At 39.7% G+C, this 16,820-nt stretch overlaps 1 protein-coding gene across 4 annotated transcripts in view; it reads right to left on the bottom strand.

Annotated features, from left to right (window-relative positions):
* Positions 1–16,820, bottom strand: part of LOC124138971 (short transient receptor potential channel 3-like) — an 84,907-nt gene that overhangs the window by 25,065 nt on the left and 43,022 nt on the right. For all 4 annotated transcript variants that reach the window (XM_048398871.1, XM_048398869.1, XM_048398868.1 and 1 more), the window contains exons 4-8: positions 14,048–14,539; positions 13,336–13,509; positions 6,122–6,286; positions 2,631–2,898; positions 748–887 (exon numbers count right to left, since the gene is read on the bottom strand). In XM_048398871.1, the coding sequence (XP_048254828.1) occupies positions 748–887; positions 2,631–2,898; positions 6,122–6,286; positions 13,336–13,509; positions 14,048–14,539 (1,239 nt within the window). The remainder of the gene's footprint in view (positions 1–747; positions 888–2,630; positions 2,899–6,121; positions 6,287–13,335; positions 13,510–14,047; positions 14,540–16,820) is intronic.

Here is a 16,820-nt window from a genome sequence, read left to right as displayed (position 1 = left end):
CACAAAATGTATCGATTCACGACCCTCCCCCAAGAAAAGCAAGTTCTCGCACCGTCCCTAAAACATCCACCACATGTTGTTCTAACTGCCCAAAACGTATTACAACGTATTACAGAAAGTGACAGATCTTTGGACAAATATAACATTACTGGTACGACTACATAACCGTTTTAACCAGCGTTAACTCTGCTATCATCCCTTCAATGCACACGCCGTACGGCCTACGAAGCTGGTTCCACGCGGCCTCTGAGTGACGACCTTGAAGAAGACGGTACACAGGTAGCTTCTGTGCAACGTACATAAGCGGCCTTGGCTCAAGGCCATTTCACTACCTTCTCCAATTAACACTGTCTCCACCACGGACATACTACCCAGGTTGATGCATTTTAGTTTATACGAGTACTATTAACAGCAATACGTGATTTTGTGACTGACACTTTGCAATGACGCAATGGCCTACACGAATCCGGTGTATTGCTAAACATGTGCGACATCAAATCTATGTTGCATATTGATGTAAAAATGTTGCTATAAATGGACAACAAATGTAGTCTAGACAATCTTATGTCTTCAAAACATAGTTAGGACATGATTTGCCAGATATTTAGAGAATGTAGAATCGATTATCAATATCCCCTGTCACCAATATGGATTTCAGACTAGCTTGAGATCTGACAACGAATAAGAAAACCATTGGTCAAGTTCGCCATGACAAGAAAGGGGCGGTGTATACAAGTGATTACTGACCTTGATCATTGTGAAGTAGGTAAGAGTAAAGGCACCAGAGTAAGTTGAAAGAACCATGAAATCTAACAAGTTGAATAAATTCTTCACATGTACGATGAGGCCTGTCACGTATATCTGGCTGCATTCGACGCATGTAAAACCTGTCAGAACATATTTAAGAATGATAGCATGCATCATGTGATGTTACTATATACATATGTGAAATTAGAAAAAAACCAACTCATTTTTATGCTGATTGCGGGATTAATCTATGCTGACGGTAAGGCTTTCGGGTTAAAAACAATGTGCTGACCAAACAAGTCATGGATACGTAGTAATGACCCTTTAACTAGTACCCTTACCAGCAATAGTCGTCCAGATGAAAGGGGTTTTCGGAATAATCGGATTCTACTGTATGCCTTTAAATTCTATGGAATTCTAAGGAATTAAAGGCATACCTTATCAATATCAGTTATTTCTCAATCTCATTAAAATCAGACCTCAGTTCTCGCTACCGCTAAACAAAGATCTGAGGACATCCCATTAGGGGTCACGTCAGAACGACCTTTCATCCGACCAGTCAGAGCACCGCTTACCAGATTATGAAAGTGCCAGTCGGAATGTGAATTATAATCATGCACCCTCGAAAACTTTAACTCCGAACAATAGTTACGGGTTAAACGACAGAATCCATACAATCTAGACCATCTATTAGCCATTCCAGAATGTTCTCTTGTTCAGGTTTCAATTTTGTAATCGAGAATTTGTCATAATATGTTTCGAAGCGTAGTCGCCAATTTGAAATTAGTGCCGTAAAGCACGAGAAAGCTTCCTTCTGATTGGTCATTCCATTGGTCGGTCAAAGTTCGCGCAAGGTCGGTCTGACGTGACCCGTAATGGGATGGATGTCCTCAGACCTTTCTTCAGCGGTAGCGAGAACTAAGATCTGATTTTAATGAGATTGGTTATTTCTGATCATTGCTACTTTGATGCATTTTGCATTCGGGTCAACTAATACATTATTGAAAATATTACCAAGGGCAATGGTAAATGTCAAGTCCTTTAGGTAATTCGGAGAGGAAAGAACATGTGTATAATTCGGATTGACAAGGTTATACTGTCATTGGTGTGATGATGCTTGGTCACACAATCCAAGGGATATAACTCCTATTTTCAATTCAAAGAAGCGTGAATAAAATGTTTACGTTAGGCTACAGCTGAGCTGGTATTGGCCTTCGCAGCAGTATTCCAATTCTACATATTATCCAGTCTAGACAAGGCAATCCAGAGTCTGAAAGCATGGGCAACGATTCACGACACCCAATCAGCTGCTTCACCGAACCTGACCACACGTCCCAATTACGACCTGCAGTGTTGAGCTGGGGACCTACATCAATTCTGACATGGTTCCCCAACGGGTTTAAATACAAGGGTGGCCAGTTGTGGAATCATAATCACTGTCGTCCTCACGCCACAGCCTGGCATCACTTAAAGTTCCACGTGTACATTAATACTGACCGAAGTATCATGATCGAAATACCTTTAGAATCGATCTACAAGTGATAATAGTTCCCAGTACCCGTGAAGATCCGGGCTAGAATAGGTCTTCAGGAACCCATGCTTGCCATAAGAGGCAGATAATTTGTCGTAAGAGGCGACTAACGGGATCGTGCGGTCAGTCTCGCTGACCTGGTTGATGCATGTCATCGTATCCCATTCTATCAATTAGCTCATGATATCAATTCCTGGATTGTCTGGTCCAGACTCGATTATTTACAGACCGCCGTCACACAGCTGGAATATTGTTGAGTGTGTCGTTAAACAACAAACACACACAAAATTATAGTTCTTAGTCATGTCTGTGGTGATGCTACCTAATGGTCGTCCCCACTGTTTCTGATTACCTAAAATCCAAAGCGTCAACAGCACTTGAGTCACCGTGGGCGCATACGACCTCAGAGGAAAGTCGATGTCGAACAATTCTTTCTTCGTCAAATTCCGGAATTCGTGATACCGCCGGAAGTCGACTGGATAAAGCGTTTTGAGCGTCTTCTCGTTGGAAATTGTGTAGGACGACTCTGCCGTGGACACCACGATAATCACCAGGAACACGAGTTGGGAGAACGAGTGAGTGAGAAACTTCACAAAGGGATACAGGAGGACCCTGGCAAACTGAAACAAGACCAGTATGAAATCTTATTCGAAAAATACAATGGTTCGTACATTTAGTTGAAACCGTCCTTATCACATAACTTACAACGCCGAGGTTAAGGGTCGTGGGTACTTATACGTTAACGTCCACGATGGGTCAGTGTGGGTGACGCAGGTGTGCAGGCATCCACAGCACCCAACACACTTACACGTCTCAGAAGAAATATATAAGCGAATATTAACATTCATAGTACCGTTGCTAATGAGACGGGGACATTAAAGCAAGCTGAATATATATATTACCCTTATGTTGGGAAATGTGGCTGTGAAGTGGTTTTGGATTGTTGGAATCAAAATACCTTTGTTAGAAACAAACCTTCAAGGTGCAACAGCATTTGTTAAATAGGTACATACATAGTCAACAATACGGCCAAAGGTGAGGCGGGGTGCCTACATTTGACATAACCTTATCATCTACACAATGGTTCAGATTGTGTTTTTCTGTTAAAAAAACTTAGTTCTTCTAAATCTCCTGAACCCCAGTGTACTTCTTTGTCATCCTTGGATTGGATTTCTTTGGATTATTTTTAATATGTATATTGCCTGAATATTTTCAGTCAAGATACATATTGCCTGAAACATGAAACTGTATTTTTGACAGACTGACTGAACGAATTAGACTCCCTAATTGAATCTCCCAATTTTAATTGGGACCTTTTTTAATCTTATAAAGATCAAAGTAACTTCTGTAAGTAATTACACATGTTTCCACAATGAATTGATTGGCTCTTTAAACATAAAGGAATACTAGAGTCCTTTTTTATGTTACTTATCTTTTTTGATATGACATACAGTTCAGTAATAGAACATACAGAATATAATGTCAAATAATATATGACTTAGACTACAGTGATGCTGTTTGCACATAAGATTTCACAATACTTTGTGAGATGGTTCTGATGTACCATTATCCACTTGTATGAGCACTTAGCCATTAGCTGCAGGTTGATATGTGGAAGGGTTTATGAACCACGCCCTTCGCTGTGATTCGTTTTCGCTTCTTCGGACATTCAGTGCAAAGAGATTTGTACAGCTCTGCTACCTCACGACTGATATTGGCAAATTTAGTTAATGCTTTCAAACATTTTGTCACGTCAAACATGACCAGTTTGAACGTGCCCTGTCCTAATGATGTCAAACATATCATCGATCGTAAGTATGGCGAATAAACTTTTCAACATCACCACACTGAAAATTTCATACCGACAAAGGATGTAATACTGACGAGGGGTTTTATCAGAACAAGCTTCTTTGAGTTCTTCAAGTAAAATATTCGTTCTAAGTCAATAAAAAGGACTTGTTATCAGACTTTCTCTTTCAACAACTGTTCATGAAACGAAGTGTCCATTGAAGTAGCCAATGCACAAGTTGACAGAGCAATGCAATAGTATCACTGTCCATAGGTCACTGTCAACTTTTGTTTTGACATGTAACCATTGTTATTTGATGAGAAGACTGTTTCAGGTCGATGCTACCAATATTTGACTAACTAACTGTCTGGATTCTAATCAGGTTTTTTTTGCTTTGACGAGAAGACTGTTTCATGTCACTGGTGTCTATTATTTAACTAATTAACTACCTGTCTTCTCATCTGCTTTTCTATTTTTTAAGAAAAAACAAAGATAATTTGTAAATGTGTTGACACTTGTTAACATCTGATTGATTCAAATGTACTGTGTAAACTGCATACTTTGAGAAGTTCCTCTTCGTAAGTTCAAAACAGATCCAAATTCAAATGGGGAGGTTAAATTACGGAGTCCTATTTGTTTCACTCAAGCTGTCTAAAACCCGTTTATTGAATGCAAATTTCAGTCGGTACGTACACTGCCTGAGTGACTGAAAGATTCAGTCAATGTGTATATTGACTTATTTTTCAGTCAAAATACCTATTGCCTGATTGTGGACATTGAAATATATTGTGAGCCTCAATAGGAGCAGTCGTAATGCATGTTGGAGAGAGTTGGTTACCTTGACTGTGAGAGCGTGGTTATGACAAGAAAGGGGTATTAACCTACAAGTGAGAGAAGTGGCACATACCTCGAACAGACGTTTTATATATAAATATATGCTTTTTGACATCGTTGTTTTTATTTAAGAGTTTCTCTCAGATCTGCCTGATATAGATGTACTTGTACATGTTTTACTCTGTCAACAGCGAAACATATCTCCTTGTTAAAACGAGAAATTTAAACCTACACATAATTCACCTCTGTTCTCATCGTGACATCGTGTCACGTTAATCTCATTAATTCCCTTTAAGACCTAAAGAGTACAAGGACCACCTGAAGTACACACTTATTGATATTATGTTTTTGTATACGCTCGAATTTGTCCTTGGATGACGGTACTTGACTGACTAACGTCAATTAGGCCGTTTCATCCGTATAAAAAGCTTGAAACAGTGCCACTGCATGGAGACTTTATTGGTCGGAGAATACATTTATTGGTCTTGTTTCAGGGAACTTTCGCTGATCGATCATGACAAAATGTCTCATCGTGGTTATTTATTACTGCTTGACAGTGAGTGGCCACTTTGATATAATGATCAATAACTATAATTATGTGTAAAAAATATCATTATGTTCCTCAAATAATGACCAAACAGTTAAAATTATTTATATACTGCAATTTGAAAATGGACGTGAAACGTAAGTAATACTATCTTTCTTTTTTCAATTCAATTAGAGAAAATAATGTCCCATTCGTCTTGGTAAAATAGGTTCACATTAATAATGAAATATTAAGTCCGAAGAATGATATTCAGGGATAACTTCTATTTAGTCTAGCCAATTGCAACCGGCTCGGTTATCATAGAAGCATATAACGTCATCCACAGTATGATGAACAAGGCTCTTCTAAATTAAAAGCTTCGGCTAAAGCCGCCGGTTCCAAATGAAAATTTAAGCTTCCAATATTCATTAAATTCCGCATATCTAAAAATACATGTATGGTTTTTTTCGACATAATTAAATGTGAACGTTATCAGTTATCATCGGGTTTTCAGAAGGTCAAAGTGATCCTGAATATAACGACAAAAAGACTTGCTTAAAATAATGGCTGCTATTGAAAATAGTAACTTCCTTTTGCGAAAGAATAGAGACATAAGACTTGTTTCTTACAGTCATTTTGAAAAAAGCTTCCAGCGGGAAACATTTACTATGCTAGTTGATCGGACAGCACTTACCTTTCCGGTGGGATACACTAGAGACATTAAGACGAGGAATGGGTAGGCGAGGATGAACATGCAGACAATGGCAAGGCGTCGGACACTGCCGCTGCCTTCCCACGATCTCAAGCCATGGTACCACATATGCACAAGTCGCTGCTGGCAGTTAGGGTGAGCTACGAACTGAAATGAAAAGAAACCTTGAAACCCAGGTTTGAAGTAACACTGATGAAAGGGATTGCTAACGGCAATTCTTATGAATTAACCAACTTACCAAGCCTTCCGTGTGCAAGGGAAGTCATCAGCATGAACTTGAAATTTGAGTTTTAACGTGAGGATGCGTTGTCAAGAAGATAATATCATAGGTACATTTATAAAATGACGGCCTTATTTCTTTGAAAGCCACACGGCTATTGAGTATGTATTCCCATCGTATCAGCTGTATATTCGGTAAGTAATGAACAAAGGGTGGCTTTCATGTCCTATACCGGGCGCTGGAGGAACTACTTTATACTTTATCCGGGGGCACGGGTGGCTCCGTTGTCTAAGGCGCTGCGATTCGTTGTGCAGGGTTACGTCCCTTGGGCACGCCAGAAACCTATGATTGTGGATTCGAATTCCGGTTCGCCTCGATCATGTTTTTAGGTTTGTCAGCACCATACCCGTGCTCGTGCGTTTCACCGAAGTGGTAAACGTCTGAGACTTGCATCACTTCGGGATTTCCTCCCACATTAAGCTGATGAGTGATATAACTGGAATACTGTTAAAGGCGGCTCACTCACTCACTTATACTTCATCCAGAAAACAAAGTACATGGAGCGCGGAAGTTCAAGATGTATCAATGGAGCGTACCCAGAAATAATGACAATGCCCATATCAGATTCGTGTGATATTCCCATCATGGAAATATTCAGTGCGACTCAACGTTCCCTTTTGCTGAGTGTTGATACCAGTAGAACTAGATATCTATATAATACTCATTAGCTTGGAATCTAGACACTTTAATAGGCCAACATCAGTTGTTATATTGGATTGTTTGCAGTTATGCTTGTGGTGATCACCTTGGCATCACTATTAGAGTGTATATTCGGTGTGCCAGATGCTAGAACGTATACATCAAAGTATCCGAATACGTGATGGTGGTATTCGTTTCGACAACAACTTGCTCATTCTGACTTATACCAGAACGTAAACCATTCGTTTCAAATCGAGAAGGAATGTTCGATACATAATTTTACTGACGCTTCAAACGTTTTATATATGCAGTTTGTATGTACTTTCTGAAATTAACTGAATTCAAGGATGTTAGGGTGCCTCAAGTGACTAAGTGTTATTTTCTATTCATTAATTATTATGTCCTTTGTAATGATCAGATACTCCCGTGTAAAGCTATGTCTTAAAGACCATCTGTTGATATTGCAGTTTCGTTAGCTAATAAATTATGGCATACCAACACGAGTCACGTCCCTTCTTTAGTTTTGCGTACCCTTTCTCGAATTCGTCATGAGTTGTGAACCCTCTACAAGCTACAAGATGTTTTACACGAGATCTGTCACTGACACAAGTGTAAAATTGTATCAGGGACATCATTGGGAAGGACATGTCATAGATATGTTTGTAAAGATTTGGCATGGAGAGTTTTATAAAGATGTTTCCATAATGACAAGTCACTTGTTGATGCCCTTTTACCTAGCTTTACATGTTTCATTACTGTAGCACGGAGGCTGAAGCATGTAAGGTGTTATTCAGGGAGTATGGCTGTGCATATTCCTAATGTATTTCTAATTGTTTCACTAGGATTCATGACGAGTGGATGACCTCTGTGTTTTTTCGTGTTTCATCTTCGATAAACAGGGGAACTACTATAACGGGATCTGTATACGTTCAGCCCGACATTCACCATATACAGCATGGATGAACATCGCCGTATTGAGGCACTTGACACTTATATAGCTACAATCAAAAGTGAATATGGATCGGAGATTGAAATTATGTTGTAAGTCAATTTCAATGCACGCAATGGATACAACGAGGACTGTATTGTTGATGATGAGTCGGATGTTGACCTAGTTCAGCTCCGTGATATGTTCGTGATCCTCTTGCAACGCAGGACCGTGAAACAATCGATCGATTTGGTCTGGGTCTGTTGGACGTGTTTAGAGTAGGGGGAATTCACATGGGCAATGACCGTCAAACAGCAGATTTAACTCGAGCGTTCACATTTATTACTTCTAACGGAACAAGTTTAACAGATTATGTCATTGCATCTTCCAGGTTGTATGAATCGGCACTGGATTTAGTTGTAGAGTCCTGAAGTGAATCCGATCACCTCCCTGCTTTTTTGAATTTGCTACGAAGATGTAAAACAGACGTTCATACAAAACAGTATCTTGAAAGTGAAGAAACTATTCCGCAATGTTTGTAATGTTAAACGGCAACGGTATAGCGATCGTCTCATGGATGAGATTAAATCTGCTATTGCTGACAAGGTATTGTCAACGCGCATGTTGACGGGGAATTAGCTCTTGGGGGAATCAAGGAATAAATCGACATCACTGTTCCGGAACGTTTTATGCACAACATGTAAACAATAAACCACAATTGCACAATGAGCGGAACACCTGCTCTGACAACACGAACACAGCGATGAGCGGACCTTTCAGCTCAGGCATACAAGAGGTGAGCGGAGCTCCAGCTCACCTCAGGGCGTTTCCTACGAGCGGCACATCCTGCTCGAGGTCGTCCCTATGCCAGCACTCGGAATACCAAGCTTTACTAACACCGTAGTAACAGTGTAATGGTAGCACATATATATATACTGAACCAAATTAAAAACTTCACAATCCTAAATTTTTTATCATTTTGGCCAGTTATCATTGTGGGCCCTTATTGTGTATTTAAACAGTAATGGCCACGTATTGTCTTCAGATAACACCCGTTTTGGGCAAAAGCGGTTTTTCACGTGCAACTGGTCACCTGGCCATAATACCGCACGTGTTTTCAGCCATACTTGTTAGCAGTCATTAACAAAAAAAGAAAAACACAAGAAAACAAAAGTCTTTACCACGCCTTTCAAATGTGCAACGTGAACGTGCCATCGGCAAGTTGCAGACGGGAACGTCCGTAACTGGAGTCGCAAGGACAATGGGTTGTAGTCGACGGACTGTTTATGATTTACAGACGCGTCTACAGCAAATGGGTACCACCGCTGATCGCCCTCGGTCAGGTCGACCACGTGTGACGTCACATGCAGAGGATCGTCAGATTGTCTTACGTCACCTCCGTAACCGATTTTTGACGGCTACATCAACCAGAAATGAACTGTTTAGGGGTAGACTGAGTGCGCAAACTGTTCGAAATCGTCTGAAAACTGCTCACCTTCAAGCACGACGGCCATACTGCGGGCCGATTCTGACTCAATTACACAGACGTCAACGTCAATTTGTGGGCACAGCGACACCTACGATGGACTCAGAGGAACTGGAATCAAGTCGTCTTCAGTGTTGAATCCCGATTTAAATTTTCGATTTGCTGATGGTAGGGCGGGGGTGTGGAGGCGCCGTCATGAACTTTACGCCCAGTGTTGTGTACAGGAAGTTGACAGATTTCGAGGTTGAAGTGTCATGTCGTGGGATGCTTTCTGTGGCAATGCACGTTCCAGGCTTCTTGTCATCCGTGGCAACCTCAACGCTGCTGCTTACCGCGACCAGGTACTGGCACCAGAACTTCTGCCTTTTGTGGCAGCACATGGACCCGGTTTGATCTTCCAACAGAACAATGCCAGACCCCTAACAGCAATTTTGACAAGGAATTTCCTTCATGGACTGGCCGTCAAGGTCTCCCGACCTCAATCCCATCGAACACGTCTGGGATGCTCTTGGCAGAAGTCTGCGCACTCTCCAGAACCAACCACAGAATTTGCAAGATCTTGGCACCATTTTGCTCAGCAATGGCGTCGTCTTCCCAATCATGTGTTCTCAAGCAACACAAGGTTGTGTGGCAGTTGTCAACGCACATGGTGGCCATACACGCTACTGAACTTGTGTGCCATCAGATTCTCGTGCTTGGGACTTATGATTTAAACTGTTGATGTTATTACCGAATACCATAGGTGCTTGGAACAAATTATGGTTACCACCGTTAATTAAAATCCTTCTTTGGACATTAATGATTAAAAATTACCTTCTCTGATACATTTGTCCGTTGTATATCATATATGGGTTACTTTTAAAAATGAGTAGTTTTTAATTTGACTCAGCATAGTAATGAACAACAATGGAAAGACGTTGCTCTGGACATGGGACTTCTGGGGGTGATGAACCGACACAGCTCAGGGGATGAACAATTAAGGCAATCAATGTCATACTATAAATAACCGTAATTAACGGGAAGTGATATAGCAGCCCAGGTTGGCTTTTAGTCAATATGCAATGAAATGTTGGTGAGAATTAACAACGGGGATTAGCGCCTAAAACGTAATGACAATTAAGTTATGGAGACATGGCTACAGGGTACATGTAATTAGCCTTTGGAGTCAAATGTACTTCAGACAATGATAGTCGTAAATCAGTCGCTATAATAGTATTGTAAAGTATTTTGGAGAAAACTCAAATCTATGTTACATGTGATAGGACATGTCTCGTCTATAACGCTCGATGTTTGGTTTGAATACTTTAAAAAGTTATTAAATCCAGGAAGTGTAGAATCTTCTAGGTCAGCATGGTCCAAAGCATGTGAAACTCTGGCTATATAAGCCATAAGGCTAGTTTTCCTGTCCATAGATTATTAAGAACTTTTTCGACCCTGTCCTTCGATATCACCCAAAAATATATTTGATACTAAAATTGTTCCAATCTTAGTATGGTTCAGAAATGTGGGGATTGACGTTTATGGAGTCAATAGACAAGGTACAGGGATATTACTTTAAGAGTTTTCTGGGTTCCTCGAGAACGCAGGCAGAAGTTATATGTATGTTGATTATAATACTCGATGTATATGTAATTGATGCAGACTTCTTCATATGAAAGTTCCAGGTATCCAAGGGCTTGCTATGACATGTTGCGGATTTTTTTATGATAATGGTTAAAAAAGTGATTCTCTCACATCTTAGACTTAGCATAGTAAAGACTTGTCATATAAATGTTTGGAAACACTTATGATAGAGCTGCTTGAAAAGACCTAACATATGGATGTTTCTAAAGACTTAAAATGGAGATGTTTGTAAAGACTTGTCATAAAGATGGTGTAACGACATCTCAGTGTTTGCAAAGATATATCACAGAGATATTTGTAAAAAACATACCATTGAGATGTTTGTAAAGACACATCACAGAGATATTTGTAAAGACTTAGCATGGAGATGTTTGCAAATTGCAATGAGGGTTAGCATTTAGATTTCGTTTTAAACGTTTTATTTGTTGTACAAGAAATAGCATTGTAAATATGTATCACTGGCAGTTTGTTTATTTTAACAATGATCACAATTTCTAAATTAGGTTAGGAGAAAAAACGTAAATTCTTACCAAGGATATTGTTTATACACGTTTGTAAAGAATATTATACATGCCAAACATCACCAATGACACTTGTGGCTACAAAGCGAACATTCTGTGAATTCTTATTAATGCCATGACCTGCCAACACCTATGCTGGGTCAGTTAAATAAACCCTGCGCAAAAGTGATTTCAGATGTCTATTTCACATATAATATAAATAATTAAAATCGATTGTTCAAAGTTGACACATCATTGACCAATGTTCCATATGGCACACATGGACCAGTAGATTTTCAAGGTGAAGGTCATCTGTTCTCAATATCTTGAATGACCACCATTAGAGTCCAAGACTGACTGGCATCATCGCCCCATGGAAACAATAAAATGCCGAATTGTGGCCTGGGGAATGTTCAACAACCCTGCCTGCAGTGCTTGTGCCAACTGTCGGAAGTTCTGTGGTCGTTACTGACGTGCTCGGGGTCGTTGGTCCAGTGCATCCCATAAATGTTTTGGGTTTTAATCTGGAGACATGAAGAGCAATGGCAGGGCCTGGATGTAGGGATTCCTGAAAAATGTCTGTTGTCAGTCTTGCCGTGTGAGTTCGTTTTCTTGTAGGACAATGACATTCGCTTGTTGCATAATGGGAAGGACGTGTGGCCGAAGAATCTCATCCGTGTCTCATTGTGCCGTTACATTTCCAAAACAATTTCACCAAGTCTGTTCTGCCAGTTATAGGAAATGGTTTCCCACGTCATCACACTGCCCCAACCAAATCTGTCTATTTCCTGTATGCAGTTTCGTGCGTAACATCCCCGTGACACCTGTTAACATGACGTCTACCATCCGCACGGCGAAGCATAAAACGTGACTCGTCACTGAACCAAACTTGTCTCCATCGCAGTTGTAGCCATACTCTTGATGCCATTGACGTCGCAGTCGATGATGCAGGTCCGTCAAATTGACAGACAGACAGACAGATATTTTATTTCGTCTAAGCGCTGTACATCATAAAAAAACGCATAAAATAGACGTCTATACATAAAAATAATAATACAGCGCCACTCATATAAAGTAATGAGAGACGTTCCACAAAACTGGATGATATATACCGATAAAAATGTTGTACCAATATATATTAATAGCTTTCTGCGTTGCAATGTCAAAAAGTGGGTTTGGGCAGTGACATATACCTTATGTTTAAAAAGGACTCACAATTTCTCTTGCTGTAGGATTGTGATGGCATACAAATGAAATCCCAACGTTCTTAGGCCAACAAATAATGTTACAAGTGCATGTCATGTTGGTGTGTTTCGGCGTCAGGATCTCGCGTGGTTGTGTTTTTGCGATATTTCCATCTTTTCACCAAATGTTTTAAGTACCTCATTTTTTCAACACAAATCAATCCCAATCGATGCAGAAATGACCAATTCAGTTTTGGTATTAATTTTGTATGGATGTCGGCAACAGTCTGTCATTTTTTTATTGCAGAGTATATGTGTTTTTTTCATAATATTTATTTAATTTGAGAAATAAAAGAATTTTGATAATATTACTGCATGTGCTATATGCAACATTTTGGGATTCCAAATATCCTGCTGCACCAAACAGTAAACTCTTGGGAAACAGAGGCTTGTGTTCTATCCAGACGCATTGAACTGATATCCAGCTGAGTGAAAAGAGTCATTTTCCCCAGACATAAATTGTGATTATATTATTTTCTCTTCAAACATGACTTACCCTCTTTTCCTTGTAGTCGAGGGCTAGCTGAAATCTCGCCATGTTCTCGTACGCTTCTGTAGTGTGGTCCCCGGTTTTGTTCAGGATGAGGTCCAGCTCTTCCTGGGTTCGAATCCGGTCGAGTAGTTTGACAACATATTCACTGAGTTGGTCGGCCAATTGTCGGTACTCCAACTATTATGAAACGAAGTACTTAGGTAATTACGACAAACAACTCGATTGACATAGAGTGATGGAATAGTGGATGGATCTGGATTGCATTTACTGGGTTGAAAAGTGACTGGATTGTCAGGAAATAAAGGACCCGTATGCCATGAAAAGATGGAAACAGCTTGATTGACACAATTGTGTTGAAAACGAGTACATTGTGGGGAATGACAAGGCATAAGAGGATAAATACGGGAAATACATCTCATTTGCATTTCATATGTCTCAATATGTCTCGATAAATTTATATGTCTCGATCCAATACGGTCAGGTATCCAAATCCTTCCGGTTTCTGTAGTCGTGGATATTACAGATGTGTGCATGTCATTGATCTCATTTGTTGGGGTATCCTTTCCTTCAATCTTGTTAGTCGTTTTGTGAGATGAAATTGAAGTACTTTGATGAATTACATGTTAACATAACACGTACACATTCTTTGTAATACTTCCATAGCAGATATGGTCAACTTAAACTGTAAAAACCATATTTGCATAAGATTTAATACCTTAAAATGCTTTTCAAGTTTAGATAACTTCCTCAGCTCGGCCGCCAACTCGAACGCCGTGAGAATAGGATCTTTACTTGAGAGGGAGATATACGCCTCACTCGACAAGCCTCTGTAAGCGTTCAGCCTGTATTTCGCTAGCCGGAGCTGATCGAACCTCATTTTGTTGTCACATTCATTGCACCCACAGCTGTACTTGTGAGGCTTCTGGATCCTCTCGTCTCTCAAGAGGAGCAACTGGACTATTTCGTACTGATTCTTCTGGGAGGCAAGCATCAAGGGCGTGATGTCCGGGGAGAACTGAGACTCAGCGTTCGCTGTCTTGTAGAAACCTTCCTGGTCGCCTAGTTTCCTTCTCTCCCGCCACATGTCTACATACCGCTTGTGCTTGAGGATCGTCTCGGCTATCTGGACATGTCCGGCGCTGATGGCCTGGAGAACCGCCTCGTATATGTGCTGCTGGTTGGACCGGTCCAGTAGCACCTCTACCACCTGGAAAAGAGTTTAGTGGGTTGGTTTTAACTTTACATATGGTTTCAGATATATCACAGCGTGTCAGCTTAAAGTTGGAGGAAAGCCAAAACTGAGGAGAAGATTGTCTGATGAAACCAAATATTGCGAGCAATGGTAATAATCAGGGGGGGTCTGGGTTTCGAACACACAGAGTGGCGAAAAGATACCTTGAACGTCTTGATACATGTATATGGTGCCATATTATAACAATGGCGCGGATCGTCCCAGCGATGGAACCGTAGTATTCGTTGCTTTCACTAATTCACCAACTTTCACTAAAAGACTTTCCATATGAGATTATATCCTTTTAGCTAAAGACTATTATTCGTATCCCTTTGAAAATCGCTCTTTTCAATGCAAACATATAGTGCGATGTTACGCCTGCGATATACGTAAATGAATCTTAATAACTATTAACACAAGTTATGTTATTGACAAATGAGTGGTCCTCCTTTCAGCAGTGAAACTGTTGAACTGTTGTACACAAACGAGTATCTCACACTTGCTCTTATTGTGTCAATATTTTCAGGGCATTTGAAATCAATGTCATCCTTACCTTATCGACGACACCACGTATTTTATAACAGTGTCCCATTCCCTCCCCAGACATGGATTTAATCATCGATCGGTGTTTTTAATGATAATTTATTCTTTACTCGAACAAACATTTTTGTTGCAATAATTGTCAGAGAAAACACTATCTGACATCATTTGTCATTGACGCCTCCCGACATGTCATAATCGACAGTTCTATGCTGACGTTTCGCTCTTAGCAAAATGATATGTCATTAAACATGTCACATGGCATGCCATCAAGTATGACACATGCTCTAAAAGCGCTGGGTTTTACAGCTGACATTTACAGTTATTTGCATGCTGATGTTATTTATAGTGGTTCTGAATGCACTGGTCTCATCGTGGCCGATGTCATTGAATATTAATCTTCGCCGTCACGATCCCAAATTATCGAAATGGTAAAATAATGGCTGCATCGTTCGTCCATGCAAACATTTATGTCAGATATATTTGTGCACTCTCGTGCAGATTAAAATCTGGAATTATTATATAATTTAGATATAACACTTCATATAACTAAGTATGTTTTAAATAACTATTGATAAAGTTCATAGTTTTTTTTATTGTCATATCGAATGTATAGGAATAATAAGGTCGGTTGTAGCGAAAACCGGCTATCACAAACCACAGTCTTATAATCAACGTTATTGTGGTATCTGGCATTAACGAGAACCGAACTGGTGATGGAGATAATCAATCACTGAAATACCTGAAGTAATGTATCCCTGATTATGATTTTTATCAATAATAATTATAATAATAGTCCATTTATATGGCGTCTTTTCCATGCTGAATATCATGCTAAAAGCACATTATTACCGCGGTCAATGGAATCAGTGTGCACTTTAATTTCATTCTCAGCTCCCTAGGCAGTATACAGCCCACACTACCAAACCAAATGTTTGAGAAAACGAGAGCAATATCTGAAGATGCAGTTGACATGAAATCAATATTATGACAATATCACTTAAAAGTTATGTGGAATTATATACCTATAATTGAATGTCTTTTTGCCATTTTAAACTCATAACAGAGAACATTTGTAGTACCAACTTATCTACGGACACTTGTATTTTCTGATATCCGCTTCGATATTTTGCTTTGAATCACTAAAATATAAATATGATGTTATATTGAAGATATACACAATTTGAATTGGTTGCAGGAAATACATGTTCCTTTATCAGATTTTGTTAATGGTCCTGTCAAAAACAAATTCAATTGGTTACCTTAACGCTATTGATAATAAAAACACATCTGTACACATCTACAATGTTTTAGTTCATTAGATCTACATGTAAACTGAACATGTTGTACCTGTCGTGGGCATAGTGTTAAATAATTAATTTAACATAAAGACACACATTAGTCACTACTTAACAATATCTGAACAACACAGTGGTGAAAATGCAGCCATTCTTCACATTAACCACTTCTATATGCCCCCGAGGTGAAGTAAGTGGGATGGGAAGTATTCTCCTGTTACTAATTAGCGTACACGGTCAGGCCTCTACTAACAGCAGGATACCTGAAGCCCATCATAGCAACAACAACATTAGCCCGACTTACGAGAATCAGGAATTGATCAGTTTGTGCCTTTAAAATATGTACACTAACAAACCATGTTTTTCACACAAGTATTGGGAAACGTCAAGTTTGTTTGGCAAATCATTACAATATACGC

This window comes from Haliotis rufescens, unplaced genomic scaffold, assembly GCF_023055435.1.
Source record: "Haliotis rufescens isolate VD_foot unplaced genomic scaffold, xgHalRufe1.0.p SCAF_19, whole genome shotgun sequence".
Taxonomy (NCBI): domain Eukaryota; kingdom Metazoa; phylum Mollusca; class Gastropoda; order Lepetellida; family Haliotidae; genus Haliotis; species Haliotis rufescens.
Note: the sequence above shows the minus strand (reverse complement) of the source record. Positions and strands in the feature narration are given on the sequence as shown.